Here is a 25,755-nt window from a genome sequence, read left to right as displayed (position 1 = left end):
AGAATACAACAGCCTTCTACTACTTTAACCCATCCCTGTGTGTGATCTCAGAACCATGGATACCCGTCGCAGAGGCAGCAATGAGAAAAGAGAGGCGTGCAAGCCAAAACGATGGAAACATGAATAACAACACATGGGGCTGGCATGCAGAGCCCCGGGCATCTTTGCACAGGGCACGGTGGCCTGCAAATGTTTGATGTCCATTCCAAAACACAGATAACAAGCAGTCCCAGAGTTTTGTTCTCTCCCTAATACTGTTGCATCGTGATCCTGTTTCAGAAAAGGAAAATTCAAATTCTTCTCTATTTCCAGAACTTTCATCATCCGTCTCCTGTAGTGGCTTTAACATAGAGGACCTATCCACAATCATTTGGTCCCTGTAGCAGAAAGCAGGGCCTGAGCAGAGAAAGGGGGCTCTTTCTAAATTTTGGCTGCGAGATCCCCTCTTATTCAGACTACAGGCTGCAACTCCCAATGCCACCCCCACACTCACACACAATCAACCATTAAACTTAAGGCACACTCTTCCAGGAAGTTTTCTTGTGGTCATTTTTTATTGACTCAGCATAGGCCTTTGTTGACAGCTGCACAGGCCTTTCTATTAGGCAGAATGAGATGGGTGGATGATTCAGACAACAGAATTTTGATTGCATGAAAAGCCAGCAAATCATTATTCTATCTATCTTATGCAGCAGAAAAGGAATTTGTAAAATTTTATGCCTCGGATGCTAAAATACCTGTGTTGGCCTTGGGTGGGATATACCTTAGGCAGGGGAATCATAACGTATTGCTTGGCTTATACTGTAGTTTGAAGCTATGAAATGCCTTAGGCTTATCCTGCTTATAACAAATGATTTAATAGTATGCTGGATATAAAGTACTGTAGTACACATACTTTAATCTTAAAAAAAATCCACAATCTTTTGCTGCAACTGTACACACACACACACACACACACACACACAAATAAATAAATAAATAAATAAATAAATAAATAAATAAATAAATAAATAAATAAATAAATAAATAAATAAATAAATAAATCTAAATACATTCATTTCATAGCTATATTCATACATCAGTCATATACTTATAACATATTCTGGCATTATAGACGGTATAAATCCTGATTATGCAGACATTTGGCATACTCTTTTTGTATGGAGGGTCTTTAGTTGTTATTTTGACCATTAAAAGTAACGGTATCAGATATATTTTCCCACCTTCTGCCTGTGTTTACTATGTCAGACTCAGAAAGCATCTGACTCCACTATGATGAAGTTTGTTGCAATCATTGTAGAAACCTACAAGCTACTGGGAGAAGCAGTTCCTGCCTATCTAGAGATCTGCTACTCAACCTCCCTTTAAGGCAGTGGTTCCCAACCTTGGATAACCCAGGTGTTCTTGGATTGCAGTTCCCACAAATGACAGCCAGCACAGCTCGTGATGAAGGCTCCTGGGAGTTGCAATCCGAGAACAACTGGGTTACCCAAAGTTGAGAACCACTGGTTTAGGGGAATATCTTATTGGTGGAGATTTGCAGGGTAAAGAATCAGGAACCTATTGCTTTTCTTGGGTTTCTGTGGATGCTATGAAGGTTGGAGAGACAGCAGTTTCTCCTTCCTTGACCCCAAGAAAACATTTATGATCTTCATCTCAGAGTTTTAGCATCAAGAGAGATGAAAATTGAGAAGACTGAAGTTGTGGTTTGGATGGACTAGCAGAGGCCTTAGAACCAAAAGATACAATACTCTTCTAGATGATGCCTACAACATGAGGGAACTCTTAGATTGGTCCTGGGATTGTTCTCCTGTGTCCCTCCGATTGCAAGGGAGGGAATTAGTGAATACACAAACCAGAGCAGTGTGGTGAATGCCATTTCTTCTTCCTCTCTCTAGAGCACTGGCCCTCAACCTTGGGCTTCCAGATGTTCTTAGACTACAACTCCCAGAAGCCTTCATCACCACCTCTGCTGGCCAGGATTTCTGGGAGTTGAAGTCCAAGAACATCTGGAGGCCCAAGGTTGGGGACCACGGCTGTAGAACCACTCTGCTATTATACAGGTATGACAATATTAATAGACATACAGTATCAAATATTCACTGCCTGTATCCATTATTGAATCCTATGCTGTATGAGAAGGAGAAATGCATTTGTAGGCCACCACCTCCCCACAGTGTATGTGTGTAGTATACGCATGCTAAACATTATACAGTAATAACCAATTTCCTCCATATATATTACGTACAGGGTATGACATGTTTACAATGTCAAAGCCTGTATAGATGGGGATACAGATTGCTATTTGGATCACTTTGGGTACAGTTTGGTTTAAATCAAATTATGGCACATACATGTCTTCACAGCTCCAGTGTGAACAGAAGGCTCGCTCAAGTGTGAAATAAAATAGGTTACACTGAGGATATGGACCTTTTAATCTTGAACCAGATGCTCCAAATTCTCCCGCATGGAACAGCCCTGAGTCTTGCATTATGTTAGCTGGCTTTTAGGTCGTATCCCATCATGAGTTTCCTTAGAAATGAGCAGGACAGACTGTTTTGGGTTTTTTTTTAAAAAAAAAATCCTTCTTTTCCCTTCTCCCTCAATAAGGTGTCAAAAAGACACTGGTTTTACCCTTGCCAAGCCTTCCTTAGGTTGTGTTTGTTCAACACTTGAGTATTTGTGGTTTAGTATGTGAGTTGACTACTGTAAGGAGCACAATGTGTAAGTGATGTGAGATGATATAAAATATCCATAGGATATTTGATCTCTGATTGCCCTTTCACACATTGAAGCCATCACTTGTTGTTGCTGCCCATCAAATGTGTTAGCTGACTCCAATGAAAAGCACACTGTTCAAGATATGTGAAGTGGTATCAGAGTTTTCTGCAGAATGTTTGATCTCTGATTGCCCATTCAAAAGATGAAAGCCTTCTTTTGATGTTGCAGTCCATCAAAAGACAGATATGCATGTGTGGACAAATTCATAAAGTATTTAACAATACCTAAACTTTTAGGTATTTAACAAAACCTAAACTCATTATAGGGGACTGGAATGCTAAAGTAGGGAGTCAAGAGCTAAAAGGAACAACAAGTAAGTTTGGCCTTGGAGTTCAAAACGAAGCAGGGCAAAGGCTAATAGAGTTTTGTCAAGAGAACAAGCTGGTCATCACAAACACTCTTTTCCAACAACACAAGGGGCGACTCTACACATGGAAATTACCAGATGGGCAATACCAAAATCAGATTGATTATGTTCTGTGCAGTCAAAGATGCAGAAGTTCTATACCAATGGTGATGAACTTTTTTGGGCTCGCATGCCCAAATTGGGGGAAAAAAACAGCGGGTGGCGTGCCACGGAACCGGAAGTGGCATTGGTGGAACCAACCGCAGAAGAATTGATACTTTTGAATTGTGGTGCTGGATGAGACTCTTGAGAGTCCCCTGGACTGCAAGGAGATCAACCTATCTATTCTGAAGGAAATCAACCCTGAGTGCTCACTGGAAGGACAGATCCTGAAGTTGAGGCTCCAGTACTTTGGCCATCTCATGAGAAGAGAAGACTCCCTCGAAAAGACCCTGATGTTGGGAAAGTGTGAAGGCAAGAAGAGAAGGGGACGACAGAGGATGAGATGGCTGGACAGTGTCATCGAAGCTACCAACATGAATTTGACCAAACTCGGGGGGGGGCAGTGGAAGACAGGAGGGCCTGGCGTGCTCTGGTCCATGGGGTCATGAAGAGTCACACATGACTTAACGACTAAACAACAACAACAAAACTTCATGCAAGGTTAATCAGTCATAGTAATTATAAAAAACACAGAACTGGGGTGGCTTTGTATGAACCAGATTTTTTTGTCCATAGTTAACTCAAACGTACTTACATTGATTCATACAACTATCGGGGTACAGCTTGAGGTAACAGAAGTCTTTAGCTTATGGTGAGCAGGTTGTTTCATTAGCTTAAAATAAAAGCATCCAGTGTTTACAACTCCTAAACATGAATTTTTGGAAGTGATCAAAAGAGCAGTGTGCTCCACCAGCACCTTTTAAGAAGAGCAAAATCAGACAAGCCACATAGCATCAAGCACTAAGTAGCTACATGCTCAGTGGCCATGTGTGGATCAGATGACATATAGTAATTCAGAACTAAAAGGAAGAAGAACTAGTAATCATAGAATCATACAATTGTTGAAGTTGGAAGGAGCCTATAAGGTAATCCAGTCCAAACCCCTATTCGATTCAAGAATAAAAGTCAAAGGATATCTGCCATGTGGTTGTCTAATTGTTGGTAATTGTTGGCAACTCAGCTGATCGGTAAATATGACTTCCATTTTCCTCCAAAACTAAACTTTACTCATTCCATTGTTAAACAGATTTGTATTTTTGAGGCATTTGTTAGTAAGTGCACTGTACTGTGGTGTTAAGAATGAATGCATAAAGGAATCTAGAGCATGTAATCTAGTTAAGTTTCTGAACAGGTAGCAAAAGACTCACAGACTGAAAGGCTGCAAGGCAATGTAGCCTTTGGAGAATTGGAATAAGGAAATAAGAGACTGGTCTGTCAAAACCTTGGAGAGATCACAGAATATATCATTCTACTGTATTGGATTGATCTATCACAGAATCCATCAGCTTGACTCATTCTCTAGCCCTACCCCTTTCTGAGAACGGAGATTCCTAAAGTCACAGCATTCTGTTTTGCAACCAAGGATAGTTGTCACTCTTCTGTTAACTTTTTGTGGGGCTAATCAGCAGCCTGTGAAGGCCAAATACAGTTGCCCCTTAAGAAATCGGCAACTCATGGGTTGCAGTCACTGGGGCTCTTGGTTCAGAGATTTCAATTCCATAGGTTCTATAGTGTCAGGGTCCAGATCCAATGCCTCACTGCCCACGTTAGTGCTGGATGAACTCTTGCACAACAGTTGAGGTTTTGGTCAGGAAATCATGGTCTTCTACTGCAAACATGGTTCCCATTAGCAAGAAGATTGGCTGGGTCAACATTCTTCCTGAATTGAGTTTTAGGTGACACCAGTTGAGAAAAGAAACAACATAGAGAAATCTATTAAAGGAATTTTAGCTTTTTTTGAGTAAGGTAAGCAACTGAAACCAAAGAAACGTTTCAGCACCATCTTGTGACCAAAGAACTATCCTTAGTTTACCAATAAGTTTTGTGATGTCCACATGGAGCGCCTGGAAAAGATGAGTTACAGCTAATGTGATGGGATCTCAGTGCTGGGGAGACAATTGTAAGCATATCAAATTGTGTTTCTTTTTTTTCCCTCTCCCTATGTCAGGGTGGTGGTGGATTGTTGTTGTTTTCCCCCACCCCACCCCTGAGTCAGTACTGGTGCATGCTACCAACATATCAGGTGAGTCAGCTTCTGGTAGGTTTACTGAACAGGTATACCACTTGTGATAGCACAGTTGCATGTGCAGGCAGTATTTTGAAAAAGATGAAATAATAGTCTCTTGAAGATCCTATCCTCAACAAATTAATTGGACAGAATAATACTATCACTGTTTCTCAACCGTAGGTCCCCAGATGTTTTGGACTAAAACTCTCAGAAGCCTTCACTACTAGCTGTGCTGGTCAAGATTGCTGGGAGTTGTAGTCCAAGAACATTTGAGGACCCAAGACTGAGAAGCACTAAGTATAGATCTTTCTGTGGCAATCAGTACTGTAAGGAAGTTCTTCCATTTCCGAGAAACTTCATCACAGAAGAAAACAGGACTCTAGTAAATACATAATTTTCATCCTTAAAAGTTTAATTTGCCCTCAAAGACACAACTGTTCGTGTACAAAATGCAGAACAGAGAGTTCTCGTCCATAAAAAGCAGTATGGTTCAAGGCAAAGACCTTAAGGGAACTATACTCCCTTGAGTTCTACATATTCCTACTGAAACACATGGTAAACATTCACATTATTTTATCAAGACACAGTGTTTGAATCTGAGGCAACAAGTCTTCAGTCACTGGGTGAGGCAGTTAAGGCGACCACCCACCAAGCATGCCTCACCAGATGCTTTCTTTATTAAGAAGCATAAAATGTTTTAGCACCTATAGATAACCGACCATAGACAGTGGCAGCAGCCGTTGCTAGGGAGACATTCCCTAAAATAGTCCCATTCTGCCAACCTTTCCTGCTGTTAACTTTGTGGGGATCAGGGAGATGAAGGAATAGAGGAACGTTAGGAGCTCCTTGGCACCTGTAGACATATCATCATTCCATTAACCAGTTCCAAGCTGGAGTTGGCACTTCCCCTTCCACTTCAGAAACCAAGAAGTTGAACTCTTGGAGGTGGAAAGCAGATGTTTTCAGAGATGAACCTCTCAGAAAAATAAGGTTACCTGCCTATTGCTTAGCCATCTAAAACACTAGTTTAACAGATAATAATTGCATGCCATTGAGTCAATTCTGACTTATGCCAACCCTTTCCAAGGTTTTCTAGGTAGAGAATACACAGAAGTGTTTTTTTTCCATTCCCTTCAGGGCACCCTGGGACTGTGCAGCTTGCCCAAGACCACATAGGCTGGTTAAACTTGCAGGAGACACAGGGAGGAATCAAATTCCCAACCTCTGGCTCTGATATCTAACTACTGAGTTATTCAGCCAGTTTAACACTGTTACGTTCACCCGTGCCCCTGTTTCTTTTTCTCCCAAACCCAGGGTTCTTGCTGGTGACGTTTCCTCTTTCTTTCGCTGCCACCAGGGGATTTCTTTATCCATGTTGTAAAGGAATTTAGTCTGACACCGGCTGCCAACAACAGAACTTGTTTATTAAAGGGTGTTAGGATAATTCAGAATCACGGGTGGTTTTTATTCATTTCATAGGATGACAATCATAAATACCATATAGTCTGCCACAAATTCGATCACCTCCTGTTTTATTTATTCACTTTAACCAGTTTATCCTTAGTAGTTACAGTTCTCAGGCTTTCTCTGACTCTCTCTCTCTCTCTCTCTCTCTCTGTGCAAACCTCTCTCCTTCTCTTCTCACTCCCTCTCCCTCTCTAACTGCGTTAACTGACTCCCTGATCCCGCCCCTCCAGTCCTCTCATAGGCTCATGCGAATGAGATTCCGCTATGAGTGACAGGAGTGACATAAGGTATTCGTCACATACCTCCCCCATAGGAAAAGTTTGTTTCATGGGGGAAACCTTCTTGTTTACCCTCATGAACAACGCAATAGACTTTATTTAACACATTTTCACTATTTTATGCTAAATATTACATACATATATATTTCTTCTACAGTATCTATGCATAGCTATATATTCTGTTATCAATTCCTATTTTGAACAAATTAAACTTATTGCTGTACCCATTTAAAACATTCAAATAAAGTATTTGTCACAAACACATATAGTCTAACTTTTACCTTTAGCATCCTCTGTATGGTAGCAGATTCTTGTTATCATCTTAATTTGGAAGATGCCCATAGAATTATGTTTTATCCTGACTCCTGTCACAGATTTTACAAGTTCAACTGTTATACATTCCATGACAGAATCACAGAACTAGAAGAGCATGGGTAGTGCATTCATACAACCATCAAAACATGTGCTACTAATTTATTTTACTCTTCTTGTCTGCCAGCTTCCCATGGGCTGGACTGTTGCTATTCGTGGAAACCACTGCTGCCTACCACTTACTGAAGGCAGCCTAGACCAGTGTCTATCACAACCACAGCTTGTTAAGTTTTTTTTCCTTATAAAAATAAATGCCTAATGATTTAACTTTAGTTCAGTATATGGCAAGCAGCCAAGTCTGGTCATCATAAAATCAGCTTCCTCCATCACAGCACAGATGAAGTCACTATATACAATGAAAACTGTGATTGCCATGTGCTCAAACAGTCATTTTAATGAATCCTTAGACTCCTTTATGTAAGAGAGCTCCATCCCAGTCTGATAGGTTTAAAGCCATTTTGGATGTTTACCAAATATAAAACTGAGTAGTAGCTAAAAACAATGGAGCAGATTGAAATGCCTGGGCAAATAAAAAAGATTTGATTGAACACCAACAAGGTGGTACATATGTTAATGTAATGTGATGTATGTTGAAGCCATTTACAGTGGTGCCTCGCTGGACAGTTACCCCGCATGACAGTTTTTTCGCTAGACATTGACTTTTTCCGATCGCTATAGTGATTCGCAAAACAGTGATTCCTGTGGGGGAATTTCGCTGGACAATGTTTGGTCCCTTCTTCGCAAACCGATTTTCGGTAGACAACAACTTTGACAGCTCACTCCGCGCTTACAAAACAGGTGTTTTGGGGACCTAAGCTTCGCAAGACAGCGATTTAAACAGCTGATCAACGGTTCACAAAGCGGCTTTCCTATGGTCGATCTTCACTAGACAACGACGATTCCTTCCATTGGAACGCATTAAACAGGTGTCAATGCATTCCAATGGGGAAATGCTTTTCGCTAGACAATGATTTCGCTAAACAGTGATTTCTGTGGAACGGATTAGCATCATCTAGCGAGGCACCACTGTATATCTGAAAGGAGAGAATGCTCTGAGATCAGGACATCACAGAAAAGGATTGTTCCATAATTAGCATGTAATGAAAATTTGCTTTGAGAGTGTACTGTCAGAAAGGCTTCTTAGAACACGAAAAGCAGGTTTGGACATCAGTTGTTCAATATATGGCAGGAGCTCAACCTTAATCTTTACATTAGTTATGAAAACTTTTGTTAATATTTTTCTGCATGAAAGTGATGGGCAAACTGAACCAAGAATAAAGGAGAGCATTGTTTAGAGGTTTTCTTCCTTTTACCAGGCATTAGACATCCTTGAAAGGTGACAAGAAGCATCAGGGTTAAGAGGACTGTGCATTCCCTGAAGTTATCCTCCTACAATGAGATTTTCTCAAAAATATGTGCCTCAGGAATCAGACTTGCAGTTTAAGTTCATGTTTTCAATGGCCAATAAGATCAAAGGGCTGAAATGAAGCACACTAAATTCAACATAAGTAGGTAAAAAAAATCACATGCTATGATAAATGAACATCTTTCATCATTCAAAGGAACATCCCTTTTAAAAGTATGCTAAATGAACCATCTAGTTGGTTATGGAACTGAAGACAGGGTTTTTATTCTTCCTTTGTTCTATTTCAGATGCTGAGGGACCAGAACTCTGTAAGAAGGTAAGATATTAGAGACTGAATGCTGGTGAAAGAGCTATCCTTGCACTTCTACGGCTTCTGATTTTCTTATGAGCACACAACAACAAAATTGAAGGCTGAAATTCTGTTGCTTAGCGTACTACAGTATGTAATGTCTAGAGTAGGCTCACTGAAGTAATGGGACTTAAGAGTTAACTCACCACATACCCACTGATTCAGGGGCCTACTCCAGTTGTGACTTAATACACAAAGCCACAAGATTTCAACGATTAGCAGTTTGTGTCAGTTGTGAAGCTGCCCATGTGTAGCAAATGAACCTCAAAGTAAAACGGGACATTTTGCTATCTGACTAGGACAAGAAATAGTGCCACATGTCCAGTGAAGGTAAGGTGGATGGTATGATGCAGAACCAGCTAGGTCATTTTTGTGCGTGAAACAGAAAACCCTGTGTGCAGCTTAATGTCAGTAGAATGGAGGAGGCCTTTAAGCAATTATTTCCTTTATGATTCATCTTGGTCATTCAGACATTTTCTTGTTGAAAAAAAATAGTTAACTGTTTGATAATTGATAAATAGATCAATATTTCACTGCCCACCATAAATAAAAATACAAAAATAATAAATAACAAATAATTTGTTTATTTGGGTGCTGAAGCCCCCATGGTATTCCTTTCATTGTGGGGAAGCCATTGGTGGCTGCAGCCTGGGGGAAGGTCTTCAGTTTGTGGAAATTCTGCCACTGTCAAGTTGCCAGTGATAATTTTCAGAAAATAAGGACTTGGTCCACATCTCCTATGGCCCCCAATGGCTTCCTCACAACAAAAGCAAATTCATGGGAACCTCAGGACCTTTGAGGAGGGAATTGGGTATTTTTTAATTTCTGAAAAACAATGGCTGATGACATCATAAGCCTTCTGTGGTATAGCTCTGTGAACAGGATTTCAGTCAATAATTGTTTTACAACCATGGCAGATATAACTATATGTCACAACTTAATGAGGAATAATATTATTTTTATGCTGCAGCTTTGTTGCAATGGTTACAAAATGGTGGAGAACAAATATTCTATGCTTCAAGCATGGGCTTGTGCTGCCACCTCACACTTTGTTGTGCATGTGGACATAATACAGTGGTGCCTCGCTTAACAAGCGCACCGTTTAACAACGAATCTGCATAGTGATGTCGCTTTTGCGATCGCATTGCGACGTTTAGATAGGCAAAAACTTGCATTGCGATGATCAGTAAGCATTTCGCTTACCAATCTTTGCATTGCGATGTTCCTAGAACAGCTGATCGGTGGTTTCAAAATGGCCGCCGAGTGCCCAAAATGGCCACCGCAAGTGTTTTCGCACCCTGCCCTCGCTTACTGAGGGCGCGAAAATGGTGGCGCTATGGAGGAACTTAGCTGAACTGTGAGTTTGGGCCCCATAGGAACGCATTAAACTAAGTTTAATGCGTTCCTATGGGATTTTTCGATCCGTTTAGCGATGTTTTTGCATAGCGACGATTAATCCGGAACGGATTAACGTCGCTATGCGGGGCACCACTGTAGCAAGGTAGATGGCAACAGATGGTGTGGTTAGTACACCATCTGAGGCATTTAGAAATTTTCCTTAAAATAACTAAATGCCTGCTTTAATTAACTTTGAGAAATGGAAAAGCAGAGACAAAACAGTAATTTCTGAAAGTGTAGATTTCGAAGTGGTAGCCCTGTTAATCTGTGCAAGCGTATCAGACATGAAACAAAAAACAAAAAGAAGATAAAAATATTGTGGCACCTTAAAGACTGCTATATTTTAATGTGAGCTTTCATGGATAAAGGTAAAGGTTCCCCTTGACAATTTGTCCAGTCATGTCCGACTCTAGGCGCGGGGCTCATCTCCGTTTCCAACCCATAGAGCTAGTATTTTGTCCGCAGACAATCCTCCGTGGTCATGTTGCCGGCGTGACTAGACACGGAACGCTGTTTACCTTCCCGCTGAGGTGGTACCTATTTATTCATGGAGAAAGTCCACTTCAGATGAGAAGCCAACATGGTAACTAACTCCTTGAACAAAGATTATGTGCTCAGAAGGCAACTAACAACTTTTTGAAAGTAACTTTCTAAACTCTTGAATGTGCCCTTACATTACTGGTGAGAGAAGTATAATTCTCTCCTTGCCCTTAACAAGTTTTTTCAAGACATAATAGTTGTGGTTAGGTCTGAGGGAAAGTATTTTGTGAAAATAATTATTGCTCAACTTGGAAGGTGTTGGGGGAAGGAAACAAACAACCATTTCAAGTCAAAAAACATAAGGACAAATAAATAACAGATAATCAAGCCTAGTTTCTAAAATCTTTCTCTTCCTTGTCACCCTAGCAGCATTGCTTGCAGTCACCATGGAAACCCAAGGCACTGTTAAAAGTGGGGACCAGCATCACAGAGGAAAAGAGAAAAACAGTATAAGCATGTAGGCTTATTTTAGGAGGCAGGGAGACACCTGGAGTGAGGCTTCTCAAGCTTATTTTGCAGCAAAGAAGGGGGTGGGGGAATGAAATGGTTTATTTTTAATTGTTCCCACTTCATGTGCCAACGTTTTCAGTTATTCCAAATTTGGAAGCCTCTTCTCCCTTTTTTCAAGCTTCTCCTCACCCACATCCTCCTTCAGCCATTTTGATTGATGGCACGTAGATGTCACATACGAAGCTTCTCCATTGTTCATTCTCCTGTTACCCAGCCCTCCTTGTATAATACCATCTCAGGTATTACAAAAATGGCAGTGAAGGGAAACCTCCTCTTAGGCAACATTTGTATGGTGTTTTTTTAAGGGAAACAGATGTATGTATGCCACTTAATCTCATTCTTGTCTGCTACCAGACCAAGGTACAAGCAGGAGCTGCAGGACTATATCAGGCAAAACTTTATCTGGGAAGGAACTAAATATTTGCTTGTTCGTGCTTTTAAGGCCCTACTCCAGCAATACCAATCATATCTTAATCTTCAAAGGAACTAAATTTAAATGGCACAATTTCAAGATAATCTTTGTGGCCCTGAGAACACTTCAGAGGATTCACCCCCACCCAAAATTTGGAGATTATATCCTGTAGGGGGCATAGTTTTCCTCTATATCAGAGGTCCCTAACCCCCAGTCCACGGCCCAGTGTTGGTCCATGACCTGAACTGGACCAGGCCACAGAGACAGGCCTCCCACCCACCCCCGCATGGACTCACCCCTGCACAGCTGATTTGCGCATGTGCGCGTGCTCCAGCACATCTGTGTGAGCACCATGCCGCCATTTGCGCATGCTCACGAGCGAGCTCCCACACAAGTGCCACACTGCCGTTTGTGCATGCGTGCATGCTTGTTCACACACGAGCATGGGTTGCCCCACCTTCGCCAGCCGGTCCACAGGGTGAAAACTTGCTCTATATAGCAAGATGTGCCCACCACGCAAGAAAGAAAGAAAGAAAAAAAGAAAGAAAGAAAGAAAGAAAGAAAGAAAGAAAGAAAGAAAGAAAGAAAGAAAGAAAGAAAGAAAGAAAGAAAGAAAGAAAGAAAGAAAGAAAGAAAGAAAGAAAGAAAGAAAGAAAGAAAGAGGTTACTTACCTGTAACCATGGTTCTTTGAGTAGTCCTCTGGGAATCCACACAAATGGGTTAGACTGCCCCTGCGTAGGACTCCTCGGAATATTCTAGAGCTTAAAGAAACGTGATTAGTAGGATGTTTCCCTGTAGCATACATGCTCCGCCCACCCGTAATACCTCAGTTCTGAACTGTCCGCCGCTGTCATAGCTCTGAGTGTAACAAAGCTGTAGACAATCTGTGACGGACAGCGGGGAGGATGGGTGGGATGTGTGGATTCACAGAGGACCACTCAAAGAACTATGGTTACAGGTAAGTAACCTCTCTTTCATTTTCGTGGTCTCTGTGAATCCACACAAATGGGTGACTAGCAAGCTCACTTACTGGAAGGAGGGCTGTCACGGTAACACTGAAGTCAGCACAGCCTTTCCAAAACTTGCTTCCTTTTTGGCTCTGACATCCAGCCGGTAATGTCTTACAAAGATCAATGGTGTAGACCAAGTGGCTGATCGACAAATGTCAGAGACCTCAATGCCACGCAGCCAGGCAGTTGAAATAATCCTAACACATCTGGTGGAGTCTTGCAAGCCAGGTAATAGGGCAAGGTGATAGTAGACACAATCCACCTAGAAACCATCTGTGAGGAGGCGGGAGAACCTTTACGTGGGCCATGGAAGCAGACAAATAGTCTAGGAGAAGTGCAGAAGTCTTTAGTCCTAGAAATGTAAAATGTTAAGGCATGACAAACATCCAAGGAATGGAGCATGCGCTCAACGTCCGAAGGAGCAGGGAATAACGTCAGAAGAATCAAAGATTGCTTAACATGAAAATTTGGTACAACTTTGGGAAGAAAGGAGACATCAGATTTTAAGAGGACCTTGCTGGGTGGAATTGTATATAAGGGGCATCAGCCTGAAGGGCAGCTAATTTACTCGCTCGTTGTGCAGAAGTTATGGCTGCAAGAAATAATGTCTTGAAAGAGAGATGTCGAAGATATGAAGAAGCCATTGGTTCAAACCGGGGTGAGTTAGTGCTTGCAACACGACTTGAAGGGACAATTGAGGCAATGGGGGCCGGACAGGTGGGTGAACTTCTTCAAGGTTGGGTGTGAGAACAGGCAGGAGGCTTCTGAGCCCGCAGGTTGGTAGGAGACGATAGCGGAGATATAAACTTTTAATGTAGAATGGGCCAATCCTTGGTCAAATAGATAGTGCAGAAAAACAAGAAGAGTACCCAACAAAACTGGAACAGGTAGCAGACCTCTAGAGGCACTTAGAAAAAACATTCCATTCGTAAGAATACAACAGTTTGGTGGAGGGTTTTCTGGTTTTGTCCAAAACCTCTGCTATATCGGTGGGATCCTCCAAGATACGTATTTTATTTATTTATTGTATTTATACCCCGCCTATCTAGTCATTTCGACCACTCTAGGCGGCTTACAACATAAAGGATAACAAGTTCAATAAAAATCATTAATTAAATGATTCTGCAAGATGGGAAAAATACAAAATAAATCAAATAAAGATAAAAAGAATAAAAAAGGAAAGAGGACAGGAATTAACTGGAAGGGAAGGCCTGCCTATACATCCACGTTTTTAGTTGGTTCTTAAAAGTACCCAGCAAGGGTGCAGCGCGAATCTCCGGAGGTAGGTTATTATTATACGTAGGGATCGATGTATGGCAAGTGGATTTGGGATACATCGTGAATGAACAATGTTGGTGTTGTGGAGGTGAAGGTGATATGGAAGGTGAGTATCGGGGTGGAGAGGCATATCTCACCCTTCTTGGTTTGTCATAATAGACATGCTCAGTCCGGTCTTCATGATAGTAGGGGTTGTAGTGGTGGTAGTGATCCCCATAGTCATCTTGAGTCGGGTATCAAGAATAGTAAATGTATTCATGATAATAGTAAATTTCCCTGCGTGGAGGGGCATATTGGACTGGAGAAAGGTGTCGTCTCTTCACCTGGCGCTTGTGGGGAGACGGGTGAGACATTTCATAGGTATTGCCTGCCCTGATTATCTAGGGCTTGAGTGGGCTGAGGCCGGGCTGGAATGAACATCAGCTGGAGATAGGTCAGTACTTGGCAAAAAGCTGGTGATGAAAGCTGCAGCCTGAGCTGGTGTTGAAGTTGGGTCGTCTCTATCCGAAATCAAGCCAGGGGTGTCTCTAAATGACTCCTCAAGGACCAGTGATGGAGGCTCTGGTTGAGATGGATCTATCTGAGTCGATTTTGTACGTTTCTTAGTTTTATCAGGTTTGGGCTTATCCTTCTTTTTCCTAGATGAGCCATCAGGACAAATTGGAGCTTTTGACGTGGACGTCACGCTCAGTTTCGAAGCAGACTTCGAAAGGCCTTTTTGACGAGGTGATGGAGTTGTCGGGCTTGATATCAGGTGAGTGGTTTCTCGAGTATGTTCGGTGGTGTTCCCCTAAGCAAAAAAAAAGGCAATGGTTGTGACTGTCTGTAAGAGGTATCTTGTTAGTGCAAAGCATGCACTGCTTGCAAGGCCCTGGGGGGGCATAAAAGGTTGGGGGAAAAGGGAGGGAAAAGAGGCGATGGGGGTTGGGGGAATGGGGGAGAAAAAATGCAGTAAAGAGAAAAACGACTGAGGTAAATTGAAAAGGGGTAACTTACAGGGGAACGTCCAACAAAGATGATTAAAATAGAAAATGAAAGAAATGATCAGAAGAATCTCAGCAATTGCTCTAGTGCTCCAAAACAGGTCCAACCAAAGCAGTGGCAAAAAGGAACTGAGGGGATCTTTGGAGTGCAAAGCATGCGCTCCACAGGGGAACGTCCTACTAATCACATGTCTTTAAGCTCTAGAAACTTCCAAGACGTCCCACACAGGCGCAGAACAACCCAATTGTGTGCATTCACAGAGGCCATGAAGAAGTCTACCTTTCTTAGACTTATATCTTGCCTTTCCTCCAGTTCAGTCAATGTGGCAGACAAACTTTTCTTCCTTTCTCCTTAATCCTCACAATAACCCTGTGAGGTAGGTCAGGCTAAAAAGAGTTGGTTGACCCAAGATCACCTAGTGACTTTCATGGCTGCACTGAGATATACTGTGAGCAAGTATGCAGGGTACTGTACACCGTGTCTTCCCCCCAATGACATCCTATCTAAATACAAGAAGTAATTTCAAAGTGCAAAAAATGGAATGCCAGGGGAGAAAGCACATTAAAATGAAGCTGGAAACTCCCTCCATCCTTCTGCCTTAACAACCTTTGCACTGTAGCCTGAGCCAGTCTGCAAAGAATGCTAAAAACACTGGCAGTTGGGAAAGCTGTCTTGTAGAAGAACTCGGAGAGAAGAATGTGCTGCCTAATGGGCCCTTCCTTCCCATTTTCAAAATCTGCAGCCATTCTAGTAACTTCTCCTTTTAACTTCAAAAAGGATGTCAGCTCCACAAATCCAGGCTTGTCTTTTTTCCCCTTAAAGGACATTCTCAGCTGTAACTTGAGAAGCTGGAAGGATGCTGGAGAAACTTTAACTAGTTGCTCCCGCCTCCTTCTCCACCCTCTCCAGACTAGCAAGCAGCATCCACGCCACGTCACCTACTGCCAGTACTGGGACTCAAAACCTGACTTTAGATTGCACTTTTCTTTCTGTGCTGCACCAGGAAGAGCAGATCAACTTAGAAGAAGCAGTGGCCCAGGTTACCTCCCATGAAGAAGTGCAGAAAAAGAAGAACATAAAGATTCTTTGGTTGAAACAGAGGCCAGTCTTAGTGCACCACAGGCTTAATTTCAAAGCTCATTGCCAAATATTGCTGACATTTTTGATTAAGAGAAGCTGTGTGAATAAATGCAATTTCAGCAAGAGTGGAATAAAGATCTTATCTACAAGAATATTTACTGGACAGTCACCTAGCAACCTGCTGAAGAAAGAAAAAAATACTTTTATCTGAGCTTCTGACTGAGGAACCACAAAGCATCTATTGACTTCTATAGGCATTTTTTGCCCAACATAAATGAACACTTTTTTCTTCAGCATCTGAAGAAGTGGACTTGTCCACAAAAGCTCACATTAAAATATAGCAGCTAGTCCTTGAGGTGCCATACTTTTGTCTTTGTTTTTTTAGATTTTTGTTTTGTTTTTGCTTGACATTCTTCTTCAGTCATTCCAGGACATTCTTGGGCCATTATGAATATATTTCGGATTTTGGGGGATGTCTCCCACCTCTTAGCTATGATCATGTTGCTGACGAAGATATGGAGATCTAAGTCTTGTGCTGGTAAGTTGTTATTCTCTTCTGTCTATCCTGATGACAAAGGTGTTAACAATGTAAAAACAGTGTAGGAGGAAACAAAGGCAGCAGGCATAGCTATGAAATACGGTAACTTGCTAACAGAGCACAAAATCTGCCACCCCAAACCATGATCCCTAAAGATTCAGGACTTGGGCTTAGCTTCAGGCTGCTTGGGTCATATATATATGTACATGTACACATACACACACACACACACAGAGAGAGAGAGAGAGAGAGAGAGATTATAAAACTCTAGAAGTAGTTGTCCCAAGGTGTTGTCATTAAGCTGACATTTGAGCTTGACAGCTACAGTAGGGCATAGTTAAACATGAGATCTGAATAAGAGGTAAGATAATAAGCTGTTAGGGCAAATATAACTTTATGACTTACTCAAGTCAATGTGTCTTCTCTGTGTCCTATCCTAGTTGGAAGCATATCGCCATAATTTTCATGGGACGACCTTGCCTACAGTGTAGAGATACTACTACCTCAATTCTTTATACAAATCATATGTTCATATATTTATTTCCAAGTCTCTCTATTAAAATATCTACACCATGGTCACTGCAGTGTCCTATAAATCAAATTCTGTGACAACTTGTCCATTCCTTCTGTGTCCTCCCACTACCTTAGACACAGTACCTGAACGTGACTTGATGGGCAGTACAAATTCTGCTGTTGGAGAGATATGAAAAACTTCTCAGCCAGGGATTTTAAAGAAACTGTAAAAACATGGCAGATTTCAGGACAGGGCCAGAATGCTTAGCACCTGAGGCAAAGGTTAAAATGAAACCCCCACCCCATGGCTGAAATCTTGTTGCTTTGTCAGGCACCCAGGAAGCAAAAAGCATAACATTCAGTTGTTTCTGGCCAGCAGTTAACAAACCCCTCAGGGGGATTTTCTTGAATGTGCACCAGGCCAGCAGGTGTGTGCCCCCCCCCCAAGAATCCCAACTGCAGTTTGCTAATTGCCAGCTGTAAATGACTGGATATGAGACCTTTTGCCTTCCACATGCATAACAAAACAACAGTATTTCAGACTGTATTTCACTGACAGAAGCCAAACAGACTGGCAGATGAATCTTATTTTAATGCTTGAGATGGGACAGCATCCTTTAAACCCCTAAGAAAAGCCAGTGAAGGTAAGAGTATGTAGAGGAGGCCTCTCTGTTCCACTGCATCTTCCACCTGAGGCTACTACTTAATTCGGCCTACCCATAGGACTGGCACGGGATGGAATGCAGAAAGACTCTGCGCTAAATGGAAGTCTACTAAACCCTGATTTCTTCAACAAGGATTATGGGCAGTCACTGTTTACCCAGAGCAACTTTCCTCCCGGTCCCTGTCTCGGAATATTCTAAAGTAGCATTCCTATACTGTTACTTAGATTAAGCCCTACTGCAGAGAGTGAAGGTGTTTTTTTTTTTTTTTTTTGAGGAAATATGCAAAGGATTCGATACAGGAAATTGAAAATGGGAGTGGGACGCAGCCAAAAAGATACTGTATTTAGAACATGGAGGAAAACAGGGGTGCCATTTAGGGAAGACACTTGTGTCTCTGACTATGGATATTTCTTGTAATTTTTTTATGCATTAAAAAGTAACCAGAAAAAAATGTTCATTTTTTTTAACAGACCACTTTTAAACAATATCGTCTTCACTGCTTCTTAGAGCAGGCCTTTTAATCTCTCCCCAGAGCATGCACATCAGAAGTTCCAGACAGTTTCCTTTCTTGCCTCCCTACCCACATCCCATTCTTTCCTGCTGAAGGATTTCTCTGACCTCACTTGGAATGCCTCCTTCCATTCCTAGTCTCCTCTGCACAAGACCATCCCACTGCATTAGCAGGGACTCCCCCTCCCTGCTTTGTGGGTGGAATCAAATGTGTTTCGAAGGAGTGGTGCTGTGATGTGGCAGTCATAGTAGTACAAGCGCACCACAGTTCCCAGTCTGTGTTTCTTTGTGTATGCGTATATATCCTTGGACGGTAACAACTGCATTGGAGTAAGAATAGGAATGCAGGAGGGGAACATTCAAGAAAGACCCTCCAGAATGCAATCAGAAGGTGGAGAAGAGAAAGTACTAACTGTGTCAAAAGAAGCAAACAAATTAAGAATAAACAAGGAAGTACCATTGGTTTGACAGAAGATATTCATGGGATCAATTACAGGAAATAAAGATGTGCAAAATCTATGCTGGAGATTAAATAGTGGAGAACAAAGGCATAAAGTACAGACCACAGACTTCAGATCAGAGCTGTATGGAAAAAAAGAAATACTGTAGATCAGTGGGAGGAAGCAGAGTGGCATCAATGAAAGTCTGGTCTACCATTCTGAAATTGCATACATGCACATACCAGGATTTTTCTGATAGAGTGATTATATCCTTTATAAGAAGTCAATTTTGAATTAATTTGATTTATTCAGTAAGTATAGTCATCTGGGGGAATCATTTATATGCTTGGATGCGCAAGCTATTCAATCCAGGTCTCAACCAGACAGAACATTTCTTCCCCTATCCATTACAGATCATGTTCTGATATTTGGTATTTTTCCAACTGTCTGAATAATACAAGTCTTAAAGTACCTATAATGACAAGGAGTGACAAAATCCACTTTGCCTTTCCAGGCTTCTAAAAAACCAATTCCTGCAGATGATTTGTTTTGTTTGTTTGTTTCACCTTGTACGTACCAGGATCTGAATTTGAGTGGCAAAAGTGTTTTGGGCCTCAAGCTTTCAATGTAATGCTAATCTTCTACTAAAAAAATAACTCAATGCAGATCATTTTAATGAGCATAAAGGATTCCTTCACTGTTTTTTTAAAGATTTGTGAAAGACAGCTGATTTACAGTGGGGAAGAAAACAGTGTTTTAAAAGGGCCCAGATCAGAAGAGCTAATTTACAGTTTAAAACATCTAGTCATTTCTTCAAGCATTTTGAAGTATCTTCAAACCATTGAAGATGCAGAAGATGTGTGGAAAGATGTGTGGAAATCCATAAGAAAATACAGAAGATGTGTGGAAAGAAACCTTGGTAGATCCATGCTTGTTTGGCACCAAGCAGTATGAATTTGCACAAAAGTGGCGATGAATAAATACACTGTTTAGACACACCCTCTATAGTTTTCCATCTCTTTTATACCCCTTTCTCTTTCACATAGGCACAAGCACACAAAGCAGAAAAGAGATAATTACAAGCAGAGTGAATCTGGATGAAACATCTGAAGAGTAAAGATAAGGCTAAGGGCTGTGAAACTTTACCCATGATTGAGCAATTCACTTTATTAGATCCCAGTGCAATTCTAGGACTAATTGAAAGACCGGTCTTGCCCTTTAAAGCCTTTTACCAGCTAAGAGCAATGATGGTTGTTCTGGGTTTTTCGGGCTCTTTGGCCGTGTTCTGAAGGTTGTTCTTCCTGACGTTTCGCCAGTCTCTGTGGCCGGGATCTTCAGAGGACAGCAACCTGTACTCTCATTTGTTTGTTTTGTAATTTTGTTGGTTGGGTCCCGTTTCAGTTTTCTGTAGGTGGTGGGGTCTAGAAGTTCTGATTTTTTCCTTGTATTTTTATGTTTCCATGATTACCGTGACGTTGCCTTTATCTGCTGGCAGGATGATGATGTCCGGGTCTGAGTTCAGGGACTTGATGGCATTTCTCTCCTTTCTTGTTATGTTGCTTTTGGGGGGGGGGTTGCTTTCCGTGGGATCCTAGTCACTTCCCCTCTTATTTCCTCTGCTTTTTCTTCTGGAAGATGATATAATGCACTCTTTGAGAGACTGTTTTCTCTACATACATCTCCCCACATCTCAAACCTTCTTCCAAGGTCTTATTCCTGGTACCCTATGCAGTCTTTTTGTTTCACTCTAGCGTTGATGACCACTCCAGAGAGGCTCACACAGAGCTCATATTTTTTTTACCGGAGATCATATTTTTGCAGTGGAGTTATTAATCAGCTCCTCTTCCTTTCAAAAGAGAATAGGTTGTCATTACTACTTTCCTGCTAGCAATCAGCTCAAAAATTAATTAGTTACTTTACTTTTATTAGCACTTTTTTTGCAATTACAATGATAAAAAAAGAAACAAATCCACACCATCTGCTTCTGGTACAATGCTTTCCCACTGAAGTACCAGTAAGTTCCCAGTGCTGGTTTGGGGTGTGTGTGTGATTTTCATTGTACCTTGAAAATGTGCCCCCTCTCTTGGAGACAGCTTGTTTTCCTCATGGGGTAACAATACCTTGGTGTTACAAGTGTAAGTTTTGCTCACTTATCAACTTGAATCTTTATCCTCAGACATCCACGGGTTCTGGGTTCTCCATCCATTTCTCCTGCGCAGCAATCTAAGCTGCAGGGAGAATGCTGGAAGTGGCATGATACTTGTTTGTATCCCATTTGTCACAGCCTCTTTGGCAGGTGCAATTTGCAGGCTGGCTTTATACTATCACAAGATTCAAGCTCCTGTTTTGGGTAGCCTTGGAGTTTGTGTCTTGATGTTTCAAGAGCTGGCTTACCCATTCAAGAAATCTATCATTGAGCCTGAAGTCCCAGACACCTTTTACCTGCCATTCATTCATTCATTCATTCATTCATTCATTCATTCATTCATTCATTCATTCATTCATTCATTCATTCATTCGATTTTTCTACCACTCATCCAGCAAATCGCTACTCTGGGCAGTGTACAACAAAATATAAAGAACATACAGTATTTTGTAACCTCAACTATAAAAGACACAAACAATAATCATGTGCCATCAAGTCAATTCTGACTTGCAGCAGTCCTTTTCAGGGTTTTCCAAATAAAGAATACTCAGAAGTGGTTTACCATGCCCTTTTCTGGGGGCATCCTGGGATTGTACAGCTTGCCGTCAGGAATTAAAACTCCTAACGTCTGGCTCCACAGCCAGATAACTAAACATCTGAGCTTTCCAGCCAGGTATAAAACACTAACAGAATATACTTTTGTCTTATGGCATGCAGGTATCTCAGGAAAGAGCCAGATTCTGTTTGCACTTGTGTTCACGACCCGATACCTTGACCTGTTCACAAACTTCATCTCCATCTATAATACTGTCATGAAGGTAAGGAAGGACAAGAAACTGTGTTCTGTTCTTGCATGCTGCATTAAAGAAGTCAAGAGATGTGACCATAAAAACAATTCAGATGTTTTAAGCCCCTAGTTGCTAACTGTTGAAGATGTGGGTCACATCTACCCTTCTACTCTAATTAATAGCTAAACTGACCTACCATTATTTCTTTTCACATGAAGTCCTGGTGTTAGGAGGCAAAAAGTGAATTATGCACAGTTCATAAAAGTGCAGTTTAATTAATTAATTAATTAAATTTATACCTCGCCCATCTAGACACATGTCTACTCTGGGCAGCTAACAATAAAAATAGAATAAAAACAGTATAATAAAATAAAAAGCAACAATAATAATATAGTTCAAGATGGGGAAAAATTAAAAAATAATCAAGTGATGACAGGAGGGAAAGCCTGCCTAAAGAGCCAGGTCTTAAATTGGCTCTTAAAAACACCCAGCGAGGGAGCCAGACAGATCTCTGAGGGGAGACTGTTCCAAAGGCAAGGGGCCACTGCCGAGAAGGCCCAGTTTCTTGTTCTTTCTCTCCGGGCCTCCCTCGGCATTAGTTGTCTCTGGATTACATTCTTTGTGCCTTGTGATTTACCTTTTCAGAAGTGGAAGGGGAAAAAATGGCAGCAACTCAACTAGCCATTGGGCAACGATTGGCTATTGAAGTTGCAAGTCCCTCTTTGGCAAGCATTCAAAAATCAATGTTTGGAATTCACTGGTGCATTAGATAAGCAGGGTTCTTTTTTCATGTGTGCATATTTTTCTGCTTGGGAAGGGACAGAACAGATTTGACAAAGCTGGTCCCTCTCCTCTGCTTTCACCCGGGTTGAAAGCACATGACCTGACCTATATCTTAAGAAATCCCATTACTGAATAAAGTGACTTCCACTCTTCAGCTACTCTAGCAACCCTTTCTACCGATTAGTGCGTGCCCAGTGAGTGTTCTCTCAGGCGGGGGGGGGGGGGGGCTCATGCCTAGAATCTGGAACTGTAAAAAAAACTTATTTTCCTTAAGGTCAGACAACCATTGCTGGCCTTCCATTAGGTCCTCTTTCAGTAACAGAATGGCACACTCTGCTCAGTACTACGTATGCCATGTTTCTGTCTGCTGCCCCCTCCTTCTGCGTCTTTCGTTCTTCCAGCTGCTACTACTTGTGCTCACTCACTCAGCTATGCGGTGCCCCATGCTGTTGGCACAGTTCCCACCCAGCACAGGCTATCTGCTGCTCCAATCTGTCTTCCAGTGCTGCCCAGGGTATCTGCCCACTCACCAGTGCAACCTGTCTTCTGCTTCCCCAAAGTGGCATTCCCACTGTTCAGGATTCAATCTCTATGCCCATCACAATTATTTCCCAGTATCTGGCACTGCTGGCTGTTGGTGTACACTCTTTGTTTGACACAATCACTGGGAGAGGCATTACAGAACACAGGGAACTCCTTTAAAAATACTTTGCATTTTTGTGTTTCTTTAAACAGGAAAACAATTATATATTATTCATATTGATTGTAATGGGAGTTCTGGATATCCAGAAATTCTATACTGTATGTTTAAAATTCCAAATCAGAAGGGTGGTAATTCCAAAGTTCTAGTGCTCATCCCTAATTTCTATCTAACATTACCCATCACTGAAGACATTTTTATGCCATCAGAGAGAAATGGGAAAAGATGTTTTGTTTTTTTGCGTGTGCAAAACACTGCAGCCACCGTAACTACTCACAACACTGCCTGGAGTATTTGGAGTTCTAGTCCAAAGTAACATTCTCATCTCTGCCCCAAGTTTCCACCCCCTATTCAAGTTTTAAAGTGCAGAGCTTCAAGGTACACAAACTCCTTCCAAACCTACTATGTAAGTTGTAATTGTTTTTCATCAAGCATTTTCCTTCCTTGGGAAAAACAAGGCACTCCCATTTCGAAAGCACTGAAATACTTGATAAGCACTATTCAGGAATGTGGGATTCATAGTAGATTCCACCTTTTTTGTTGCATTGTAGTCTGCTGATATGTAGCCTTTTACATATCTGGAGGCTAGCTTTCAACCTGGAATCCTAAGCTTGATGATGAAGAGTGGGTCACAAATCACAGAAGGCATGATGGAATATAAAAGCCCATTCAGAGATATTGCCAAGTCACTTCTGCAGCAGCGGAAGTGTTAATAATAGTTTGGTTACTTATTTGATAAATTCATTTAAGTGGCTTCATGCCAAGATATATGATTAATGATGCATACAAAACAGTTCACTGATGATACAAATCAGAATAATATAAGTTAATGAAATTAAATGTCTGTTCTTTAATCTGCCAAATTACAACCATCTATCTTCAAGTTAATAAATCCAGTCTTAAAATATTTCTGGAAGGAACTTAAAATTCTAACAGCCCAACCTTGAAAGTTTTGCATTAGAGGTGAGATAAAAAGACTGAGTGTTTTGCAAAGTCTGTGTTTCTCTGCAGGTTGTTTTCTTAATTTGTGCCTATGTTACGGTCTACCTGATCTACGTGAAATTCCGGAAAACCTTTGACAGCGAGAATGATTCTTTCCGCCTTGAATTCCTTTTGGTTCCCGTCACAGGCCTTTCATTTTTGGAAAACTACAGTTTCACTCCTTTAGAGGTAAAAAAAATCCATTCATGTTCTGGACTATTCAAATGTATCACACCACTTTTCCTCAGAAGTTTTTAGATGTCTGAAACAGCGTTTTATCATAGTATATTTCATTGAATTTATTAGAATTTTCTCTGCACCAGTAAAATTTACCTGTAGTTAAATTTCTTCCTCAGATCTTGTGGACTTTCTCAATTTATCTGGAGTCAGTGGCTATCCTTCCACAACTTTTTATGATTAGCAAAACAGGTGAAGCTGAGACCATCACCACACATTACCTTTTCTTCTTGGGCCTCTATCGTGCCCTCTATCTTGGCAACTGGATCTGGCGTTACTACACAGAGAACTTCTATGATCAAATTGCTGTTGTTTCTGGAGTTGTACAAACTATCTTCTACTGCGATTTCTTTTATCTCTATGTCACTAAAGGTAAGGATCACTGATAGAATAGCACCAGTTTGAGCAGATGAGTTCGCAAAGTTGTGGCATGACAGTGATTTCAGTGCAAGCCAGTTTTCTTGCAAATGATCTGAAACTGTAATCAGCACTCCTACTAGACTTGTCTCTTGTCACACAACTTTTCTACTTGTACAGACTTTTTAGTAGTAGTAATGCACTTCATGAATATAAAATTCTTAATGCAAACAAACTGGCTTGGGAGAATCACACTTTCTTCTAATCCAACATAGAATAACCCTATTAAAAATACTACTGATAAATGTTTCTGTTCTTCTGAATGAAAGTTTTAGTAGTCTTATTCATTATTTCTCCCCATCTAGTATTGAAAGGCAAGAAGTTGAGTCTCCCAGTGCCTATCTGAAGACGGACAGCAAAGCAAGCTCTTGAAGACCCTGCTTCCAGGTTCAGAGGATGTTCTTTTCTGCTTTTCTGCCAAAAGGCTCAACTAGCATTTGAAGAACTTCCCCTTCAACTACACTGTGACTAGTAAACTCCAGACTATGCCTGGGAATCTACCGTTTGAATAGCTAACATGCATGACCTATCTATTCAGTGTCGAGCAAATATTTCCATTTTCTTTTGTACTGGAGCACTCCTTTGCTGACTGAACTCTGCTTGTAACAAATAAAACAGTGCAAATTGTATGCCCA

At 41.3% G+C, this 25,755-nt stretch overlaps 1 protein-coding gene across 1 annotated transcript; it reads left to right on the top strand.

Annotated features, from left to right (window-relative positions):
* Positions 1–15,261: 15,261 nt before the first annotated feature.
* Positions 15,262–25,755, top strand: KDELR3 (KDEL endoplasmic reticulum protein retention receptor 3). Its single transcript, XM_020787693.3, has 5 exons — positions 15,262–16,940; positions 21,932–22,032; positions 24,497–24,655; positions 24,823–25,075; positions 25,426–25,755. The coding sequence occupies exons 1-5, from the start codon at positions 16,850–16,852 to the stop codon at positions 25,464–25,466; spliced, it is 645 nt and encodes a 214-aa protein (XP_020643352.3). The 5' UTR covers positions 15,262–16,849; the 3' UTR covers positions 25,467–25,755.

This window comes from Pogona vitticeps, chromosome 5 (assembly GCF_051106095.1).
Source record: "Pogona vitticeps strain Pit_001003342236 chromosome 5, PviZW2.1, whole genome shotgun sequence".
In the NCBI taxonomy this organism is placed as follows: Eukaryota; Metazoa; Chordata; class Lepidosauria; order Squamata; family Agamidae; genus Pogona; species Pogona vitticeps.
Note: the sequence above shows the minus strand (reverse complement) of the source record. Positions and strands in the feature narration are given on the sequence as shown.